This window comes from Solea senegalensis, linkage group LG13 (genome assembly GCF_019176455.1).
Source record: "Solea senegalensis isolate Sse05_10M linkage group LG13, IFAPA_SoseM_1, whole genome shotgun sequence".
Classification (NCBI taxonomy): Eukaryota; Metazoa; Chordata; class Actinopteri; order Pleuronectiformes; family Soleidae; genus Solea; species Solea senegalensis.
Genome location: NC_058033.1, coordinates 3,912,290 through 3,934,548, shown reverse-complemented (window position 1 = coordinate 3,934,548; position 22,259 = coordinate 3,912,290). Strand labels below are relative to the sequence as shown.

The 22,259-nt window shown below is 45.6% G+C and overlaps 1 protein-coding gene across 1 annotated transcript in view; it reads right to left on the bottom strand.

Annotated features, from left to right (window-relative positions):
* The window catches only part of LOC122779883 (protocadherin Fat 3), a 76,535-nt gene that overhangs the window by 20,436 nt on the left and 33,840 nt on the right, over nucleotides 1-22,259 (bottom strand). Inside the window, exons 15-45 of the mRNA XM_044042540.1 lie at nucleotides 21,562-21,720; nucleotides 20,812-20,933; nucleotides 20,408-20,590; nucleotides 20,217-20,331; nucleotides 19,878-20,135; nucleotides 18,831-19,181; nucleotides 18,565-18,738; nucleotides 17,716-18,246; nucleotides 16,690-17,054; nucleotides 16,070-16,223; nucleotides 15,324-15,431; nucleotides 15,055-15,238; nucleotides 14,527-14,747; nucleotides 13,463-13,915; nucleotides 13,037-13,171; nucleotides 12,471-12,864; nucleotides 11,136-11,332; nucleotides 8,662-8,815; nucleotides 7,666-7,899; nucleotides 7,205-7,383; nucleotides 5,593-5,806; nucleotides 5,279-5,493; nucleotides 4,888-5,025; nucleotides 4,618-4,761; nucleotides 4,015-4,212; nucleotides 2,860-3,137; nucleotides 2,216-2,778; nucleotides 1,344-1,475; nucleotides 1,085-1,242; nucleotides 496-1,003; nucleotides 104-257 (exon numbers count right to left, since the gene is read on the bottom strand). Coding sequence (XP_043898475.1) covers nucleotides 104-257; nucleotides 496-1,003; nucleotides 1,085-1,242; nucleotides 1,344-1,475; nucleotides 2,216-2,778; nucleotides 2,860-3,137; nucleotides 4,015-4,212; nucleotides 4,618-4,761; nucleotides 4,888-5,025; nucleotides 5,279-5,493; nucleotides 5,593-5,806; nucleotides 7,205-7,383; nucleotides 7,666-7,899; nucleotides 8,662-8,815; nucleotides 11,136-11,332; nucleotides 12,471-12,864; nucleotides 13,037-13,171; nucleotides 13,463-13,915; nucleotides 14,527-14,747; nucleotides 15,055-15,238; nucleotides 15,324-15,431; nucleotides 16,070-16,223; nucleotides 16,690-17,054; nucleotides 17,716-18,246; nucleotides 18,565-18,738; nucleotides 18,831-19,181; nucleotides 19,878-20,135; nucleotides 20,217-20,331; nucleotides 20,408-20,590; nucleotides 20,812-20,933; nucleotides 21,562-21,720 — 7,373 coding nt within the window. The remainder of the gene's footprint in view (nucleotides 1-103; nucleotides 258-495; nucleotides 1,004-1,084; nucleotides 1,243-1,343; nucleotides 1,476-2,215; nucleotides 2,779-2,859; nucleotides 3,138-4,014; nucleotides 4,213-4,617; nucleotides 4,762-4,887; nucleotides 5,026-5,278; nucleotides 5,494-5,592; nucleotides 5,807-7,204; nucleotides 7,384-7,665; nucleotides 7,900-8,661; nucleotides 8,816-11,135; nucleotides 11,333-12,470; nucleotides 12,865-13,036; nucleotides 13,172-13,462; nucleotides 13,916-14,526; nucleotides 14,748-15,054; nucleotides 15,239-15,323; nucleotides 15,432-16,069; nucleotides 16,224-16,689; nucleotides 17,055-17,715; nucleotides 18,247-18,564; nucleotides 18,739-18,830; nucleotides 19,182-19,877; nucleotides 20,136-20,216; nucleotides 20,332-20,407; nucleotides 20,591-20,811; nucleotides 20,934-21,561; nucleotides 21,721-22,259) is intronic.

Here is a 22,259-nt window from a genome sequence, read left to right as displayed (position 1 = left end):
CGTTCATCAGCACTGGATTTACAGTGAGGAATTAAAGCCTCGAAGGGTGCGTGTGTGTGTGTTTGTGTGTGTGTGTGTGTGATTTCAGGCTACTTTATCTTACATAAGTCCCCCGAGTCCTCTGGGACAGCCACAGAGGAATGTGCTGCCGACGGGGCTGCAGTCTCCGCCGCTCAGGCAGGGATTGGGCATGCAGGACGTCAACTCGACTTCGCAGCGCCCTCCTGTGAAGCCGGCGCTGCAACTGCACAGGAAGCCTGCACAGGAGAGAGACTCGGCATTGTTACCGTCATAAAATATTCAGAGTAAGGCGCTGCAGACGTGATCAGTTCAAGAGCTCATTTGTTCCAGTCTCGGTCCAGTGTGTAAGATTTTAAGTGAAATTATTTTTGATTCCGTAGAAACAAAATAATCATGCTCTCTCTTGTGTATTTATTCTCTCAAACCAAAATCTGTGAAATAGATGCACGCATCTACACACACACACACACACACCTCCAGAGGGCAAGCTGCTGCAGATGGCGCCATTGAGGCATGGCTGGCTGATGCACGGGTCTGGATAAAGCATGCAGCCCAACTTGACCTCACTCAGCCCGGCGATCTCAGCGTAACGGCTCCTCTTGTTCTGGAGCGGGAGCTCATTACCATTCAGCATTAGCGAGCCCAGGCAGCCCTGGAAGCCGTCCTGGGCTCTCGGTGGTCCCGTCCCAGCCTGGATCCTCCCCGGCACCGGACTTGGCATCTCGCCCTGCACACTTGGTGGCCTCACTTGGGCGCCGAAGAAAAAAGACGAGTCCGGGGCGAGGGGCCAGAGCCGAACAGGTGCTCGGGCCGCTCGGCGGCGCTCCACGTAGCTGTCGTCCAGCGACAGGAGGGTGTAGTTCCTCGTCAGCTCCAAGGCGACGGCGTGCCAGAGGCCGTCGTTTATTGGTCTGCCAGAGATACCCATAATGCCGAGTGTGTTGTCACAGTCCAGCTGGAACCAGAGTCGACCCCCTTCAATCTGCAAATAAACAGACATAACAGCGTGCGATACCTGACAACAGTACAGTAAAGTGTAGAATCGGGGTGTAACTGTGTTTACTTTGAGCATGGTACAGGGGTTAACCCGTGTGAACATGATGACGCCTCGTCTCTGAAGGGTTCGAATCCTCAGGCCGAGTCTCATCTCGCCACTCTGGCCGCTCTCTGTCACTCTGTACTTGATGTAACTGTTACCAGAGAAGCTCAGAGAGGTTTGACCTTCACACAGAGACACAGGGTTACAATTCATAGCTCGTTCAACCCGATGGTACTGAATGAATTTCTATTTTGTTTGGATTCATAAAGAAAAAACAACCCACCTGCACACTCGTCCAGTCTCTCTGGCTGACACTGGCAGACAGATGGTGCTGTAGGACCAGAGCGGACACACTGCATGTCTGCTGGACAGGACTGACCTTCACAGAGCTCCAGAGGGGTCGGACATGCACCTCCTGCTCAGACAGAGACAGACACGGACATTAAAATATCATCTGTCTTCATATGAGGGGAATCCTTACATGTAATCGTTAGCCTTGCATATATATTTTATTCTATAATGGATGAATTTATTATCAGGTACATAAGTCTGTTTTTCAGGTATACAAAAATAACATATGTACAAAAATGCTGTAAATTCAAAGAATTTTTCATTCAAAAATTTTCCATTATGAAGGACTAATAAAGAAAATTCAAAAATTTTCCATTATGAAGGACTAATAAAGAAAATTCAAAACTTTCCATAAAGAAAAATAACTTTCCCAAACTGTGAGAATATTTTAAGAAGACCTGTATATAAGGGAGATGTTTTTATATATTAGATTTATAATTTAGGTGTTACGTAGGTTTTAAAGTTTGTCAGCAGTGTATTTAGTAGCTTTAACTATTACCAAAGATCTGATTTAAGCTTATTTTCACCTGAACAGATAAACACAACATTTGGAAAAATCTGGGAAAAGTTAGCTTATAAGGAAAGCCGTGAATAATGCATGGAATAAAAAACTGTTGCAACATTCCTACATATTTTACTAGAATAATTTCTGATGGAAAGCCGCCATATCGACAGCTATTGGCGCTCTTATGTCACCTTGTGGTGACGCAGACTTTGGCGCCATCTACTGCTGATCTCAGTGAACTAACAGCAGGTGATGAAAACACAAACAGTATAAATACTGTAAAAAAAAGACCAACTCACCTGGACAGGTGCAGGTCTCAGTGCGGCTGAACCTCGGTGACACCAGACTGACCCTCTCTGTGCTGTAGGTCACGGGCGAGTCCCTGTCCATGACCAGTGTCTGCTCACACACTCTGTCCCCACAATCCAGCTCCCCGGAGCAGACCCTGCTCATCACCACCGCCCCGGCCAGGATGCCGCGAACCCGGCCCCGCGCTACTGCCTCCTCCAAGAGAGCAGATAACTCCTGCTGGGCGTAAAAGACGTCCATCCGTTCGACGCCGGACAACTCCGGCCGCTCCACGGCCAAAAGCAAGTCCACGTCGGCTGTTCCCCTCACTGACTGTACACTGAGTATGTGCAGGGGATCCGTTTGTCCTGGTGACCATTTCCAACCCGTCAGTCCACGCAGCATGAGTTTGATCTGGCTCAGGTAGCGTCCGAGCAGGTCCTCGGGGGACAGAGATCGTATCCGTAAGTTCAGGGCGCTGCGCAGCAGGACATCCGTCACCTGTTCCACCTGGACCGAGACATCGGCTATCACAGCGAAGCGTCCGTCGCTCACCGTGGCGTTCATCTGGTATCTGACAGAGGACAAAGAAAAAGTGATTTTAAAAATCATACAGTATAATTCAGTGTGGAGTGGATGTGTGTGTAGGAGATACCTGCCGGGTTCCAGGCCCGGCAGAGCCACAATGCTGCCGTCCTGTCTGTTGATCGTGAACATGCTCTTGGGCTGAGGCTTCTGCGTGAACGACAGCGTGTCGCTGGGGTCGCGGTCGGTCGCGTATATGCGGCCGATCGGGCCGCCCCGGAAAGTGTCCGTTACCATGACGATGAAGATTTCCAGAGGGGAGACGGTGGGTTTGTATTGGCTGTTCCCGATGACCCTCAGAAATACCCAGGAGGAAGAAGTGAGACTTGGTTTTCCAGAGTCAGTCGCCTACAAAAAGGAAAACAAACATCCAGTGAGATATTGCGGCTGTATTCCATTTCTCATGTTGACCCTTACAGTTTGCTCCTTGAGATTGAGTTAGAAGTTAAAATCCATACATGAGACACCCCTTTTCTTTTCTCTTTTTCTTGTTTGCTATAACCAGAAAAATAAAAATAAATAAATCAATTGACAATATTATGTACTTGTCTGAGGCAAAATAAAGACAATCCCATCTCATCCTTATCATCTAGGGGCAAGGAGTGAGATGGGATTGAGTCTAACTATCAGTAGTTAAAATTAATTAAGAATCAAAGAAATTAAGAAATAATTTCTTAATTTAATTTAATTAAATTTAATTTAATTTAATTTAATTTAATTTAATTTAATTTAATTTAATTTAATAAATGGTTAAAGACAATGCCTCCAAACTGTGACCTAAATTAAAACATCTTATACCTTGTTTACACGTATGTGTGTTTAATAAAAAAATAAAAAGAATAAATAAAATCAATCTCCATCCACACATCCTTTTGATTTAGTGCCTTTATCTACACCCCGAGACGAGAACACGGGAACGACTATAAAACTAAGACAAGCACGCTGTGCCAGCGGGTGCCAGTGAAGCCTCCACTGTGAACACACCAACTTTGGAGAAAACGTGCTCGTCTGTATGTGGATGAGAGGCTGAAACACAGAGGGACACGTTTGTAATGCTAAATTCATATGAACACGGCGTTAATGTACATATGATGTTATTCTGGTTGAGAACATGCAGTGTCTTGTCGTATTTGCTGTCCATGTAAACAGTGAGTGAGATAATGAGAGGATGTGCATTCCAGCTTTCAGGGTGTATTACCATGTCAAAGCGGACTCCGTCTCTAACCTGGATTTCCAGAACGAACTCTCTTGGCGCTTCAGGGCCAATTACGCGGTTGGTCCTCAGAGTCCCCGTCTGGTCCAGCGAGAGGAAGCTCCCCTCGTTTCCCGACACAATGCGAAACTCAAAGGGGGCACCGTTTCTTGGGGAGTCTTTATCACTGACGGACAGCTTCAGCAGTGTGGTGCCAGTCGCCTGATTTAGCTGGACGTGGAAAGAGATAAAGATGCCTGTGAAGGTGCGCAGTCGGACGTGCTGGCTAAAGGCTTGTACATGAACAAATGTCTCTGTTCTTGCCGGCTCAAAAAAGAACAAGGAAAAGAAGACATTTCTCTGTGTTCTTGTGGAGGAAGTAGAGGCCTTAACACCTTTGATTCAAGTGCAACTAACATCCCGAAACTTGGGCAGGGAGTAAATAACCTGCTTTGTTTAACACAACAAACCTTTAAATAATAAAAGAGAAAAAGATTGCAAAGGGAAAGTTCATTCTCTGCGTGGATCAGGCCTTAAAACCCGGCGGTTCCCACCAGTCAGTCAGAACTGAAGAAGCCTCTGAAACAAACGATCTAACATCTACACTCTGAACTGTAAATCCACAAAGAAACCCACCGGTATGACGACCGTGGTGTTGGCAGGGTTGAAAACGGGGGCGTTGTCGTTAACGTCGGAGACGTCGATGTTCACAGTGACGGTGGACGACATGGCAGGCGAGCCGCTGTCAAACGCCTGCACCGACAGAGAGAACCTGGGCGCCTAGATGAAGAGGAAGCGAGTGAGACTGTACGTACAGAGCGATATGTACAAAGCTGTTACATAGGACAAGAGCGCCGGCTGTGCTCGCGAACCGTGAAACGACGGAGAGAGATATCGCACCCTTACCAGTTCTCGGTCAAGCCGCTTATTGACTTTGAGCAGTCCCGTTACAGGGTCGATCCAGAAGTGGTTGCTGCGGTCACCTTTCATGATAGAGTAGGTGATTCGCCCGTTTACCTGACTGTCCAGGTCTTCTGCCAAAACCTTGTGAACGGAAAACACAGGTTATGATGACTCTGTGTTTTCAGTCATATTCCAGCTTTTTGCAACACTCTTGATGTTGTTTCCATCCGTCTTGACATATAAAGAAGAACTTTGGATTCGAATTCTAGTTATGTGGAGTTAAGAGTCTTTATCAGCCTTAACATACATTAACATACATTAGTTTCTTTGTAAAACTTGCGCACTACAGCTTTAAGCGAAAAGCTCAGCATAAATATAAGTGACTCGACGTTACCCTTGTAATTGTTTGTCCCACAGATGCGTCCTCACTGACGAGGACATTGTAGATGTCTTGACTAAAGACCGGGGCGTTGTCGTTGACATCCATTAGTTCGATGGTTACCATGGTAGCAGTGCTGAGGGGAGGGTTCCCGCTGTCCCAGGCCTCAACGGTGAGGTAATAGTCCTTACACACCTCAAAGTCCAAATCATCAGCCACAGAAATGGAGCCTAAAAAAAAAAAAAGTACAATAAATGAATAAGATACATTCATTTAATGAATTTCAACGGCTTAATAAAGAAATGTAATTTAAAAGGATCTCTGCTCACCCAGGTTTCTGTCAACAGTGAACTTTCGTAACTCGTTGCCCGACCGAATTCGGTAAGTGATCTCGGCGTTCAGGCCGATGTCTGCGCTCGTCGCCAGGACTCGCAGCACCTCGGTCCCCACGGCGACATCCTCGGGGACTGTGACGACGTAGTCCCGCCGCTGGAAGACTGGAGCGTTGTCATTCACATCCAGGACCAGGATGGTCAAATCAGCCTGAGGTGGAAAAAGAGACACAAATATCAATGGCAGCAGATACTTAATTCTCAGTAACAAAATTAAAGACAGGTGAAAATCAATCCTAAAGCCGAAGAGAGAATTTAATGGACACGAGATAAATGTTAAAGATTTGTGGTCATACAGAGTCGGATAAATGCCGGGGTTTTTTTTTTTTTGCTGAAATCCACCGAGTTCATTCTGCTTTTCCACAAACTGTGCTGCTGCAGACACCGTTAATCTCTCTCTCTTGTTAGGACATTCTTATTTTCTTTTAATTGAGGTTACGGTTGTTATGAATTAGGCCGCTCAAAGTATAATCTAATTCAGTGGCCGTGTCAGATGATATTTCACCGTGGCAGTGCTCGCGCAAAAACGGCATCATGATTCATTTTCCAAAGAGATCCCTGATCAATTTTTATGCGAATCATTAAGACTGTGACATTTTCTGACATTTATACTTAGTCCAGGCTCATAACAAGGATCCATGGGGTGTCTTAAAACTATTGGACTGTCTGCTTGACGGGTGTGGCCAGATTACAGCGTCTATGACAGTGTCTCTCTCGCTCTCTCTTCGATGCATATTTTAAAGATAAATCAACTTTATGTGTCGCAGGAGCCGATGCCAGAAACACTGTGTGTGACATCAGTAGTGCTGGCTTTAAACAATGATTTGATGCAGATGGTTAAATCAGGGTTTTATGGGACTGAGGACAAATGTTGGAAAACCAACCTTCACCAGCGGCATATATGGTGCTGGAAAACCCAGTTTCCACCAGACACATCAGGACAATCAGACTTGTTAGGAACGTGGTGTCAATGCAGGAAAATAACTGTCTCCACTTAAAGCGAGTCAAACCACTACTGTTGCCTCCGGCGCTCGAACGCTGATACATTTCCCTGAGGTTTATTTACTCTTATGGTTTATGGTTGGTTCAAACATCCTGAAAGAGCCAACACTTACTCATCTTGTCTCTTTGTCTCTTTTTTGCCCCCACCCCCCCTTCCTACATCACCTGCATCTGTCTCTGTCGCCGTCCCCCTTGTGTTTCTCATTCCGTGCACTGCGCGGTGACAAAGATGGAAGATTAAGTTTCATCTTAATTAAAATCAACACGGCTCTTTATCTGATCCCCGCCGTGAACAACATGTATTTATTCATTGGCTTATTTTATTCACGCGCGCGCACGTGTGTGTGGACAGAAATACAGATTGTGCATCGGCAGAGAAAGGACTCTATTGCTGGCAATCTAATTTGTTGTGTGTGAAATCGAATCCTATTATGACATTGAAATGGTTTAATTAAGAAACATATTTAGTTTAAATGGATTTTAATGACTTGTTCGGAAAAAATCTTCATCATATCATGTTCTTTTACCATTTTTTGGACCCTCCTACCTGTGAGGACAGTGCCCCCTGTTGGCCAGCTTGGTCAGTGGCTTGAACACGAACACGATAAGAGTCTTGGCTCTCCCTGTCCAGAGGTCTCTCCAGTCTGACCATCCCAGACGACGGGTCGATGGAGAATAATCCACCCACCGAATCCACCAGAGAATAAACCACTGTGCGGTTCAGACCTGAAAAAGACAGGAGACAAATGAACGGCCACAGAAGATTCCCTGTCGCTCCGTCCTCCTGTTCGTGGCAATCATTTTTCAATCAGAGAGCGATGATGGATACGCGAACAAAGTGCATGTGACACAAATGAAAAACGGCACTGCTCCGGGCGATTCCCATCATCTCGCTCGTGTCACAGTCAGCAGTTTGGATGCTAAGTGACAAGAGTGGGAATTGAAACCACATTTGTCACACGTAAGGAAGAACTCTCCGTGTCCATTATCAAGGGTCGTTTGACGTACCTTCATCGGGGTCGCCGGCCTGCAGGCGGGTGAGCAAAGCCTTTGGCGCCGCGTTCTCGAACACGCTGGCCAGGTAATGAGTGGAGGAGAACAAGGGGGCATTGTCATTCACGTCCAGCACCTGGAGGGAAATGTCAGAGCGGCAGAAGAGTCCGCCCCCGTCAGTCGCCTGAGCGATGAGTCTGTAGGCCGGTGTCATTTCTCGGTCCATGGCCGTGGCCGTACGCAGCTCCCCTGTAAGACGTAAACACGGAGACATGAGATGTTTAGCCTGTGGTGTGTACAATAGTGTTTTCATAACTATATATAGTTTGCTGCTCACTGCTCCTGTTTGTTTGTTTGTTTGTTTGTTTGTTTGCTCAGGGTGGTTTAAATGCAGACATTGATTGGTGTGTGTGCCAATATATAACTAATTGTAATTCTAAGTAATGACTCAGGTGTTTCCCTCTTGGGTCTTGCCTCAAGGTCATAACGAGGCTGTTCATTTGCAGCATCCTTCGCCGCAACAGATACGTCATCTTCAATCAAGTCTGCCTCACACTGAGGTGAAAATCTCTAAAGTTTTTGAAGTGCTTTCAGCGTGTCTTTTCATACTTGGGCCAAAGAAGTAGGTCAAACTCGTCTTTGGTCACTCTGAAAATAAGCTTTGATCCTCCGTTATCCAGACAAAGCTCCTGAATCCATCGCTAAAGGTGAAGATTATGGGCGTGCGCACACATCAGGCACCAAAACTGCTGTGAAATGCAGTGTTGGAAATCTTTTTTACGTTAACGTGTTGACTCTGTGATGTCCAGGTTGTACCCCAATTTTCGCTCCATATGTCAGCTGGGATCGTGACCCTCATGTGGAGGATAAATGAATGAATGAATGAATGTGTTGAGTGAGGTGTGTGAACTTTGTTTTGACTATAGTAAAAAACGAGGATGCTGAATTGTTCAACTTGCGATTAAAAAGCCTCTTTTGAAAAGTGAAAATAAAAACAATGACTAAATGTACCGGTGTTTGCATCCATGTAGAAATCCTCCACGCCGATACCGAAGAGTGAATATTGAATCTCAGCACTGGAGCCCGAGTCAGCATCTGTTGCTCCCACTGTCAGAATGCCCTTGTTGGAGGGAATGTCCTCGGGGAACGAGGCACTGTACACGGCCTGTCACACACACACACACACACACAAGCACATCGTGAGCATCAATTTCTGAAAAAGTAAAGACATCAGTCCAGCACTGAATCCATAATCCCCATTGACAGAACGAGCGCAGCACAGCTAAGTGGCCTGTGCTGACCCGGCTGCACTTTTGCCCTCGCCGTTCCACCAGACGCAGACCGCGTGCCACTTCATCGCTCATGCTGCCTCATGCTGTTCTGTCACGTCCTGGGAATGACTGATCAAATTTGCAGCTGAATTGAAGTGATAAGTAGATACATAGTTGAACTGTGAAAAAGCTCTCGGATATAATCTGAATTCAGTGCGTCAAAAGGTAACTCTGCCCTGTCACTTTTTAACACATCACATAAAACCACGTCATTAATAATGTAAACACTTAAAACTACCACTATACCTTGTGCCGCACATATTATTCTGGCTACACAGAGGTTCCCAAACCTTTTAGCATCCGACCCACAAATATAACGAGGACACAAAGGACATTAAAAAATGTTTCCTGTGCTCTGTCAGTGTAAATTGAACCGCTGCAGCTGATGTTGTCAATAAATCTGTCCACAGTAACCCCAGGGGTCATATGTGAGGAGAGGACAGTTCATATTTGACCACCGCACGGCACTTTTATGCATGTGTGTCTGAATTACTATACACTATACTATATTTCTTTCTTTAATTATTCAGGTTGTGTGTTTGTGCTTTTAATTTTGCAAGGGCAATATTGCTGACTGTAGAAACTACAATTCTTCTTCTTGGCACTTTGGTTCTACAGTATGTGGCTATTTTATATGATTAAAAACCATTTTTTAACATATTTTGTTTCCTTTTTATATTTCTGATGCTTTTTATTGGTTTAAAATCATCTAAGGACTGAGTGTTGAAACCCCACAGGGACCTTGACCACTAGTTTAGGAAGCACTCACTCGTATAACGCTGTCAACAGCTTTTTACCAACATTTCAAAGAACATTATAGAAACAAAAAAAACAGAGAACAAAGTTAGAACACAGTGTCTTGACACTGAATGTCCTTCACCATTGATGGGTGCGTCCGCAGAGTGACCACGTTTTAGCTGCACTCGACTTATCTGAGAGCAGAGAGAATGTACAAGAGGAGACCGGGGAGACGGGAGAATTGATTTCAAAGGGAATTAGTACGAGTTGACAAAGAGAATGAAAGTTTCTCTGCCAATGACGTGCCATTGAAAAACCAAAGAAGGACACTAAACGAAACGGGATGTGCCTTGAAGAGTCCCTTTCACGCAGATCGTCCCGCGTTGAATATCAGCTTGTGACGCAGTTTTTAAAAACTAACTTTAGGACGACTCCTAAGGTACTGAGTGTGTCGTAATAATGCCATTCGTTTGTGCTAATGAGCTCATCATATTTGTTATTTAAAGCGGGGTTTCTCAGTCCTGGTCCTCATGGATCCACTGTGTGTTTTAGATGTTTCCCTGCTCCAACGCACCTGATTCAAATGATCAGATAATCAGCTGCAGAAGCCTGATAATGAGCCATTCATTAGATAAACTAATAAAACATGATTTAAAAAGCACGTTACTCCTGCTATTTACTGTGCTGGATACTTAATCATATCGATTAACTTAAGTGTTGAAGAAATGAATACACATCTCAATAAATATGCAACTAAAAGCTCAAATAAAGTTATTTAAAGTGACTAAATATGTCATTGAAGACAAAATAAATAAAGTTTTAAAGGTTTTTATGCATTTTCACATTTATTTTTGCATCTTTGCTGTTAATATCGAACCCCTGAAAACGCCATGAATTCATTTTGAACTGAATTTGAACTCGCGTGCGGAATAATGAGAGAATCAACATCGCGCGGTACGACTGGAGCCAGTCGTTCATTTACATATTCTAAGACAATAATCTTCTGAGCTCAGCCACAAGCAAAATTACCGCAGAGAAGAAGTTCATCTTTGTAGAAATTGGGTCTCCATCTAATTCATGAGCTTCTGGCAATCTGACGATTACAACCGTATATTACTTTATATTATAATCACGCTTTTGTAAAGTGCCATACAATAAAGTTGAGTATAATAGTAGTCAATAACTTTATTTCTGCACTGTTGTGCTACTTCATGGACACAAAGTGTGTTTAATTACGTGCATAATTCATATTTTTCGACAAACCACTAATTAGAATCTAGTTAGCCTGGAAAACAAATAAGATTAAAGGCATGTAGTGGACCAATGAGTACAAAATAATGATTAAAAAAATGACAGTTTGTCCTGGTTTGTGTTGTCACTGAAGTATCTCCCTTCCTATATCTTTTTATCCCTGACCTGGTTGCAGATGGGACTGTTGTCGTTGGCATCCATCACGGTAACTTCCACCGCAGTGCGAGCAACATAAAGGCCATCAGTGGCAGTGATGTTGAGCAGATACCAGTCCTGCTGCTCACGGTCCAGTAAACCGCTCACATAAACCTTCCACTCCCCCTGCACGAGGGCCAGGCCAAACACGCCCCGCGGGTTTCCTCCTGTAAATCAAAAAGAGGAGCAGGAGGAGGAGGCGGAGGAGGCGGAGGAGGATTAAAGTGCCGCAGGCAATTCACAGCAAAGACAGACAGAGGTGAAGATACACTGTAGCCGACCTGTGAACAAAACTGGGAGTCGTATTATTGCACAGGGATCGATACACACCAGCACTCCACCCGAACCACCACAGTGTTTGTGTGCGATCAATGAAAATCCATCAACAAAGTGTAAAATCAGGCAGGTGAGGTAGAGACCAGCGGCCTTTCCGAATTTAACAATCTGACCTTTTATTACAACGCTGCCTTTTAAGAATAATCAGTATGTTGAAATGCCAGAGCAGATTATACATCATCCTCATCGTCATCAGTGAAAGGAAACGACTGTTTAATGACTAAAAATGATCATTTCACATGGTTTTACAAAAACAAACTATGGCTGAATGATGTGATGTAGCATTATCATCACACGTCATTAACCAACTCACTTCTGTTTAAAGGGACAGTGCAATGGAAAAACACAGGGGAATGAGAAATGTCTACTGTGTGTGTGTGTAGGGTGTTGAATTTCCAATTTTTATACCGCACTGGATTTTCATTGCGTTATGTTTCGTGTGGTATGAAACTTTATCCTCCACCTGAGGGTTGCGGGGGGCGCTGGTGCAAATCCCGGTTAACCCGACATAGGGCGAAAGGCAGGGTCTTTCACAAGGTGACATAGAAACAAACAACCATCCACTCTCACACTCACACCTATGTTCAGTTTAGAGTGTCCAATTTACCCAAATCTGCATGTTTTTGGCCTGTGGGAGGATTATTTTAAACAGGTGACATTTTCCAAGACATAAATATTCAATAATTGAGTCACATCTTTATTTTATATGCATATGTGGTAATTCTTCAGTAAAAGGCTGACAAAATAAAAAAAATAGCAAATGTATTTTATGCATTTACCATGGGTAATGGATGATGAATGCTTTTAAAAATGAAAAGATATTACACAAATAAAAGGCTTAGTTATGTGTGACATTTTGAGGCTGAATGGTATTTAAAATTTGACCTTTAATAAGAGCAACCCCCCATTAGGCCTTTGAATCATTTCCATGCATCACAACATCATGTCTCACAATCAATGCTTCCTCACCCGTGATGTAAAAGCTGACTTGACGGTTCTGGTCGGTGCCGTCTCGATCTCGGGTCTTCAGAAGAGCCACCACCTCGCCGAGGGGGTCGCTCTCTTTGACCGCGCCGCGGTACAGCTCTCTCTCGAACCGCGGCGGGTTGTCGTTGACGTCGGACACGGCGATGGTCACCGCCGCGGTGGAGGAGAGCGACTGGGACTCCCCCAGGTCCGCTGCCACCACTTCAAAGCTGTAGCCGGAGGAGGTTTCGTGGTCCATCTGAGTCGCCGTAGTGATCCAGCCCGTTTTACTGTCAATGGCGAAGACAGAACTGGTCGTGATGGGGCCAGTGGACGAGCTCACGTCCCTCGTCGAGTCCAAGTTGTGGGTCAGCAGCGGCCCGAGTCTGTAGGTCACCTGCAGTATTTATAGTGAAGCACAAAAAACTGCTGTCCTCAAACTCTCAAACCAATTTATTAATACATGCACATCACGTTCATCACCTTGACGCACAAAGCCTTATTAATAAAGGCTTTTTAACAACAACAGTCCCCTTTTCACCCACTTGAACATGTCGCTTGTCACACACCTGTCCGTTGGAGCCCCAGTCTGGATCAATGGCACGCACTTGAACCACTCTTGTCCCCACAGGCATCCCCTCCATCACTGTCGCGACATACGTGTTGGTCTCAAACGCGGGCCTGTTGTCGTTCACGTCCAGGATCTGCACGATGGAGGTTCCTTTGAATTTCTAACTTCTACGACTTGATAGATTTTCTTTGTGTTGTTTTTTTTTGACCCAATTTTCTTTTTTTCCTCCATCTGATCAAATATAAGACACAAACTTGTTTCATTGATTGTGTCACATTTAGGAGGTTTTATTGTTAATTTAGTATTCCCACCATTAGATATAATTAATTCTTATGTAGTGGACCTTTAAATGTACTTACTTTATATTCTTCTGACTCCATTTCAAATAAAAACTGGAAGGAAGAACGCAAACAGGCCCACCAACCTTAACCTCCAGGTCGACGGTGGACACGGACTCAATCAGGTCTCTTCTTGTTGTCGCTGCCACCTTGAAGCGGAAGATGCTGACCTCCTCGTAGTCAAGCGGCTTGACCAGGCGGATCAGACCCGTCTCGCCGTCCACATCAAAAGTCCCTCCCTCGTTACTGTCGGGCGTCTGCCCCCCCACCGCAGTGAAGAGGCCGGTCTGTCCCGGGCCCACGTACACGGAGCCCAGGGGCGTTCCTACCGCCGTGTCCTCGGGGATGGTGAAGGAGTACTGAGGCTGGCTGAAGGAGGGGACGGACGCATCGGGGGGGACAACGTGGATGAAGGCCGACACCAGGGAGTGTTTGGGGGGCGAGCCGCAGTCTGTGGCTTTGACGAAGAAGGACAGCACGGTCCCCTGGAGGTGGTCCACGGTGCTTTTGGTCATCATCCAGCCGCTGTCTGGCTCCACCTGGACATCGCAAAGATGTTTTAATCTCATATGACTTGGGTGAAGATATAAAAACATTGTTTTAGATTCTTAAATGTATGCCCCCTTGTGGCACTTTGAAATAAAATCACTAAGTCTGTATGTTGGTGAGTCCCTCGTGAAATATTATTCAGAGTAATTATCTTATTGTGAGTGGATGATGCAAAGGATGGATGAACTTGACTGTTTTTACAGTTTCAGCCGTCTGTTTCCTCTCACTCGCTCCCGTTTCAAATCGGTTACCTTTGTTATTGGAGCTTCCACTTTCAATTGAATTGATGTGCTACTCCTACTTTATATTCACTCCAGTTATGCAGCCTTTCGCCGTTGCGACTTAATTGCGTTCTTTCCTCTTTAATGGTGGAATGTGACGGAAGCATCAATCTTCATGCAACATCATGCTGATTTGATGAGCAGAAAATGTATAATCTACAGCAAGCAGATGGTTGTTAACTCACTGGAATGGGCAGAGGGGGTGTTGTCTGTGGATTTATCATTTATCAGAACTAGAGGGAATTTCTGTATGGCTTAAAAGTTCGGTTTAATCCAGAGGACGTTTGCAGCTCCGTGTGAAAAGAGCGAGATGAACTGACCTCCAGCACATCCACCAGGGACAAGCGTGCCTCACTATAAAGGGAGTAGGTGATTCTTCCATTAGCTCCAGCATCGGGGTCTGTGGCTTGGATCTGCGTGACCAGAGAACCTTTGGCTACGTTCGCTTTGATACTCATGCGATACTCCACCGCTCGGAACCGCGGGGCGTTGTCGTTTTCATCTCCGAGAACCACTCGCACCGTGCAGAATGATGCGCGACCTGCAAATGTATCAAAAACAGACTTATGGACTCATCCCCATATATGGCGCGTGTGGAGCTGTGTGAACTCATTTGACCACGGTTTTCAGCGTAACACGTGTTTTTATTTAAAAAGTGACAGCTTTGACTAATGACATAATTGAGATTTAATGTCCATATTTAACGTGTGTGTCTGTTTGGGGCTGTAAATGCAAGAGGTAATATTCTTTTAATATTATCATTAAACTCTACTCCACATGTGTTTTGTTTTCATAACATAAAGTAAACATAAGAACTTCATAAGATCTTGTGTGTGGGGTGTTTATACCTCCACCATCCAGAGCCATAACGGTCAGCACCATGTCCTTGTTTGAGGGATTTTCGCGGTCTAACTTCCGAAGAGTGGATATGACTCCGTCGGCGTCGATCGCAAACTGAGTTTTCCCCAGGTCGTTGATGAAGGAATACATGATCTGGCCGAACAAGCCGGAATCCTCATCTGTTGCACGCACCTGCAGGTCAGCAAGGGATCGTAATATTCCACTGGGTTATTAATGCAGTAAAACTGCACATGAGGAGTGAGGAAAAGTGGCTTACCTGGATGACCTTTGACCCCAGAGGGGCATTTTCTTGGACCTCAGCCAAGTAGAACCTCTGACTGAACACTGGGCTGTACAGGTTTGCTCCCAGGACACGAACGATCACCTGTGAATCACGGTCACTGTTACAGCCGTCGTTATAAATAGAATTCAGAAGGAAAAAAAGGTCATTTTGTACAAAGACTGTAACAGTTGATATCGGTAGATACTCAAGGCTTTGTGTCAATCATGAAAAAAATGCCAGTCCTCGTGATCGTCCTCATCAGTGCGACCATTATCTTCACTCTCTGCTGGCGTGATCGCAAAGCGCCATCACAATAAAAAGCTGATTTCCTGTCAAGCGTCAGGAGGGTAAAACCAAAATGTGATTTAGGATTACAGAGCAAAAACACACCGAAATGGGTGAAATGCTCGCACCACATCTCTGTGCCAAAAAAAAAAAAATCCCACATGTTCCACTTGTAATTTACATGAAGAGACAGATGTGAACATGTTTTTTTTTTCCCAGATGGCAGCTCATCCTCGTGGCAAATGTGATACGACACGGACACACATTAACCTCTAACTGTGGAGCGGCTCAGCAGCCAGGACGAGGGAAAAAAAAAAAAGCAGCTGCAAATGCTTGTAATAAAGTCGAAAAGCGAGGGAGTTGCTAAAGGAGGTCACACGGAATGCGGTGCGTGAAAATAAAACCGGCAAATCCGTTGACAGGACCGACCTGGGAATGCTAAGAAAGTGGCTCACCTGAGCGGTGTTAGTGAAGACTCCGTCTGACACAGACACGTTGAGCTGATACGCCACTTTCATGCCTTGTCTCCTCTTATTAGACAGACTCAGCACTCCTGTATCCGACTGCATCATAAAAGTCATCCGCTCATTCCCGGAGAGAATGCTGTACCTGGAGGCAAATGCAGAAGAAACATGAGCAACACTGATGATCACGTTTGAACGCTGTTGCTTTGTTTTTTACAAGCTGCTGGAAGTCAAAGTGTACGTTGACCGTATTTATTAAAATATGATTTCATTGTATAATTAATCAGGCAACAGAAATACAATTAAATCAGAAATATAATGTATTATATGTGGATTTAACATTTAGTTTAAACATTATTTTTATAATAAAATAAATGTATTTGTTGTTAAATAAATATTTAAATTAAACCAATGTGTTTGTGGCCATAGCCTGTCCACCTGTTTTCTTATTAAAAGTCTGTGACCGAAACACAAGCGCTGCGCTTTGTCAAACATAAAGAAAGAAAGACCGTTTTAGAAAAGATTAAACTCGGTTCAATCGAAAAACCCATGTACAAATCATTCCTATAAGCAACACGGGGGCCCCTTTCAAAGCGTTCCCTTTGTGTTACCTCAGCCTCTGAGCATCACAGGTGTCAGCATCCGACGCCTGAACACAAGTCACAAAGTGTCCGCGGGGAGCGAGCTCGCTGACAAAGGCCTCGTACAAGGCCTGGCTGAAATGAGGTGGATTGTCGTTGGTGTCGGTGACGGTCACAGTCACACTGACGTCGCTGCCGAGCGCCGGGTCGCCACTGTCCGTCGCCCTGACGATGAAGTTGTAGCGTTGGGCGAGCTCGTAGTCGAGCAGGCGTGCCGTGAATATCAGCCCGCTGTTGCTGTCGATGTGGAAGTAGTCGCTGCTGTTGTAGATGTCAGACAGGATCTGGTAGCTCGCCATGGCGTTTTTCTCCGAGTCTTGGTCCTGAGAAAACACCTGCAGCCAGAGGAACAATACACTTTTTATTGCCTCATGCATTATTAATAAGATGTTTTGGGTTGTTTTTTTTTAAATCCTGATATACTCAATAGTCTGTAGAGACAGTAGCTTTCCCCATTGAGTCCAAATGGAGGAGGGTACATGAGAAAACAAAAAACGGGGACAAAAAGAGTCGTTGAACGCGCAGAATGAGAATTTGAAGACTCAGATTGAATGTCAGATAATCAATTACAGAAGGTTGAAGGAGTAAAAACAATTTCAGAAGTGAGGTGGAGGAGTTTTGAGTTGTGTGTGTGAAAAAAATGTAATTACATGGTTTGACCTGTGAAGTGAATGATTGGACTTTTCAGTCCGGGCACGGCAAAAATTTGTGGGATCCACTTTCTTAGACGGCCGTCTGGATCCGTGTACGGTTTAATAACACAGTCAAATAAGACAAATCACCATTTTTATGACCGGCTGAAGAAATTCCGACGTAAACAACAACAGTGCACATATATATATATATGTTATTGACCAAAGGGCAAGAGATTCCACTGGGCAAATTCTGGGGAAATATCACACATGCTCCCTATGCATAAATAAAACTGGCATTTAATATTCATAGACACAACTGGTGAAGTGAGTGTAAACAAATATTCAGGAAGATCACACAGACCTGCAACACTGTTGTCCCAATCATGGAGTTCTCAGGAAGCACGGCGGAGTACGAATTGTTCCGGAACAAGGGCGCGTTGTCGTTCGCGTCCAGCACGACGACGTCCACGTCGACCTCGGACGCCGCCCCCGTCAGCGTGTCAGTGGCCTTCACCGTGAGCCGGTAGTACTGCGTGGTCTCGTAGTCCAGCGGGTAGACCACGCTGATGACGCCCGTGTCGAAGCCGATGTCGAACTGGAGGGAAAAGTCCCCGTCGCTGATGCTGAAGATGACGCTCTGGCCTTCGGGGCTGGTGGCGTTGATGCAGAGGACGGACGTGGACACGGCCACGTCCTCTTTGACCGTGACGCCGTAGAAGGGCTTGTCGAACACCGGCATGGCCTTGTTGACGACGGTCACGGGCAGCTCCACCTCGCTGGACAGAGGCGGGAGGCCGCCGTCGGTGGCCACGACGACCAGCTTGTACTCGGCGTTGGATAAATCGGCCTCAAAGGTCCTCTTTAAGCTCAGCTCTCCTGTCACACGGTTCACCTGCATGGAAACATTAGTTTCATTTGATTTCAAACGCGTAATGAATGAAGAAAAACAAAAAGCAGCATTAATATCCCAGTGTTTAATCTTTCTTTCAGTTACAGTTGGAAATATAAAAGATTTCTCCGATGTCGTGCAACTGCAAACTGCTCAGATATGTTCATGGCTTCAAATTCCTAATTAATAGTATTTAAAAAATGCAAAATATGAAGTGATTTGTGAGCGAGGAGATGCTCAGGTTTCCTCCGGTTTTGAAAAAGCACGTCTGACAGTTTTGCTCGTACATGTTTAACATGTTTGTCGCAGATGTATCTCGACCTGAAAGTTCCGGTGCTGCTCTTTGAGGCTGTACGTCACTTCTCCGTTCACACCGTCGTCCCTGTCCATGGCCGACACCCTGAATATAGCCGATCCGGGCTCTGCTTCCACCTGCACTGCAGCGTAGTAGGGGAGGTTCACAAACTCTGGAGCATTGTCGTTGGCATCCTCCACCTGCAGGTTGAGTTGGAGAGTTGGGAAACAAAAAAACAACAACCAGACAACAAGAAAAAAAAACAATTTTCCACACAGTTTTCCACTCCCACCTGCACTTGCACCATCACCCTGGCCACTCTCAGGATCTCGTCTTCCCTGTTGACCTCCACCACCAGCTCGTAGCTCTCCCTCTCCTCTCGGTCGAAAGGCACGCCGGTGGTGAGCACCACTCCGCAGGTCGGCCGTATGATGAAGCGTCCGCCGGGGTTCAGCAGAGTGTACTTGAGCGGCTCGTTGAGACGATGGCCGACCGTGTTCACGACCGTCACCATGGCGACGTCGGGGGCGTTCTCCGGGACGGAGGCGGAATAGACGGGGAGGGTGAAGAGGAGGCCGCTGTCGATGGTTTCTCGGACAAGTACCGTCACCGATGCCATGCTGGAGAAACGACCATCCCATACCTTGAAACAGACAAAAGCAGATGCCTTCATGTTAACGGTAGATGGTAGGGCAGCACAGTCAGTGCTTGGACTGGCTCCAACAGTCTTTGCAACCCTGAGAGGATAAAGAGCAAAAGCAACGCAGCAGACCCACAATGCAGCTTGGGAAAGCTTGAAAAGTGAAACCTGCAACTCTGCCGGTTGCAAAAAGAACTCCGTTTGAATGGAAATCTATGTATAAACGAGTTTACTTCTCACTTGACTGTTAACGTCAACCCTAGTATTGTCCAGTAGGTGCCTGGCTGCAGGCCAGGTTTGAAAAACTGACCTGGCACCAGTCAAATCGCAAATCTCAAGGCAGACAGTCCATGTTTTTTAAGTCGGACTTTACGTTCATGTTTATTCATTTTCCTTCGGTGCTTTTAAAAACGTTCTCTTAATTGATTCTGCTCTGTAATCCTTCGACTCTGTTACAGCGAGCCGTCTCGGCCAGGTCTCCGCTCACAAAGACATGTTCGTCTCGGGGGACTTCCATAAAATCTTGCTGAAGTATTCTAAATAGAGACGGTGATTAACCACAGTGTGTTACACCGCTGACCTTGTGCTCTCACCTCCGAGTGGAAATCATTAATATGAAGCCAAACCACATGCTGACGATCAAAGCCAGTGACGGGACACAGAAGAAAATCTGACGTCCGCCGGTGTCCAGTCACTTACCTTCACATTAAAGCGGTAAGTGTCTTTACTGAGGTTGGGGCTGATGACGGTCACGACTCCGGTGTGGCGCTCCACGGAGAAGAACTCCGCGCTGGTATCCACGAGAGAGTAAAGCAGCTTTGGCGCGGGCGACTTCTCAGAGTCGGGGTCAAAAGCGTCGACCCTAATGACCTCTACGCCCGTGTAGGTGGGCAGGAGGAGGACCGTTTCATACGAGTCCTGAGAAAACGTGGGAGGGGAGTCGTTGATGTTGATCACCTGCAAGAGAAACGCACATTTTACAGGGAGGAATCATCTTTAATGAGGCAGTATAAGCTCATTTCTAGGTCTTTTATTCACCTTTAAAACCACCACAGCTGGGCTGTCTGCAGTCCTCACAGGCTGACCGCTGTCTCGAACGTGAACCCGGAAGACGAACTCAGGAAACGTCTCGTAGTCCAAACTGGCAATTGTTCTGAAATATGAGAATCACACAAATAAGAATAAACTCCTGAACGTATGTCTTAACTATCATTATGCCACGGGTTTACCGGATCGATCCGGTCCCGGAGTCCACGCTGAAGAACATGCGGGCGGTGTCGTCTATGATATGGAACCGTAGCAGGGCGTTGTGATTGCGGTCTGCATCGGTCGCTTGGATGACTAAAGGGCTCCCGTCTCCTCCCAGCACCACACTGTTGACCGGAGCAGCCTCGCTGATTTCACCCACGTACCTGATGAGAACAAGGTCAGAAATGAGTGGTGACTTGGAACAAAATACCTGAAATCGCTCTTGAAAGTTGCATTGCAGGGTTTTGTTTTGTTTTTAAATGCCCTTGAAACATATTTCGCAGATGCAAAATGAGTTCCTATTTTTTATAAATAATAAAATAGTGTGAGTACTAAGAGGAGGAGAGAAAGAGAGTAGAGGTTTGGTTTGACCACCACTGATTACCTGATTTGTTTGAAGACAGGGGGGTTATCGTTGACATCGCCCACCTGGACGACGACAGTGGCGCTGGCCTCCAGTCCGGCCATGCTCAGGGCCTGCACCACCAGAAAGTAGGATGCTGTTTGCTGCCAAAGGAAAAGACGAAGAAGACGCTGGATTTTGTTGTGTAAAAGCATAAAAGCATAAAAGCGTAACTTCTTCAAAACTAAGTTTCACAGACTTCAAAAGGAAAAAAAAAAAGAAGACATGATGCTCCCAGAAGTTTGACAAGTGATTAGGCTTTTAATGACTCCTTGAGTGTCATAAGGAGAAGGACACCTCCACAGTGGGAGAGTGGAGTGGTTGCGTGGCAGCCATTAGCACGGGAACGCATTGCACTGATTGAGGGAAGATTAGATTCCATTCAGAGTCGAGTGTCAAGGTAATGTCACTGAAACAGTTATTCAAAGTGGACCTCACAATCCATCACGAAACTACTTCAAGAGAACCCAAAGTGAAACTTTTCTGAAAGGCGCTCACTGCACATAATTGAAACGTCACTGAAATGACTCTTGTCGTGAAACGACACTGCATTAGTATTTGCAGAAAGGCTTCGGGGGTTGTTTGTCCGTCTCCACGCTAACAAAAATCAACAAAATATGTAATTTACCCAGCGCTCAAATGTTTCCACATAACTGTATCTGCATGCATGAGAGTCTGCAATGAGTTTTGGCAGATGGCGTGAATCTGCTGAAATGAAAATCATTGACAAACCTCAAAGTCAAGTGGCTTGCGTGTGCTGATTACGCCAGTGTGATGGTTCATAATGAAGCGCTTCTCCTCGTCGCCCCGGCTGATCTCGTAGATGACCGCTGAGCGGCTGAGGGCGCCGACGGTCGCCACGTACGTCCCGATGGTGCAGTTCTCCGTTATCTGCGGACACAAAGTCGCCGGGGGTGTCATTTCTCGGCACGTCGATGACTTACGGGCCACGACACAGCGGTTACACGCAGTCCGACCAATTTAATTACAATGTCTAGAAATATCATCCCTCGATAAATGCTGGAGGGGTCCATCTGGCTTTTATTAGTATAACTGTCCAATGGGTGGCTTGACATGACTTAGCAGGTGACTTACTAAGGGTACTGGTGAGTGCAGTGCCGACTTTGACTTAGTTTGGACAAGAAATGCCAAATTGCAAAAGATATATCACAGTGCCGACTGCATTATTTCAATCTGTCATTATTTGTCTGTGTTAATGTTATCACGTCATGTGTCTTTATGTTCGTTGTACTTCAAACACACACCCACAAATACAAAAAATACTCTAATAAACCGGCACATACTGAACAAGATCTGCTCTAGTTAGAGTTAAATTGAGTGGTCGTCCGGGGAGGGGTTGAGTTATTTGAAGAGTGACGGTATCCTACATCTGAGGAAAGTTCCACTGGGTGCAAACGTGTTCTATTATC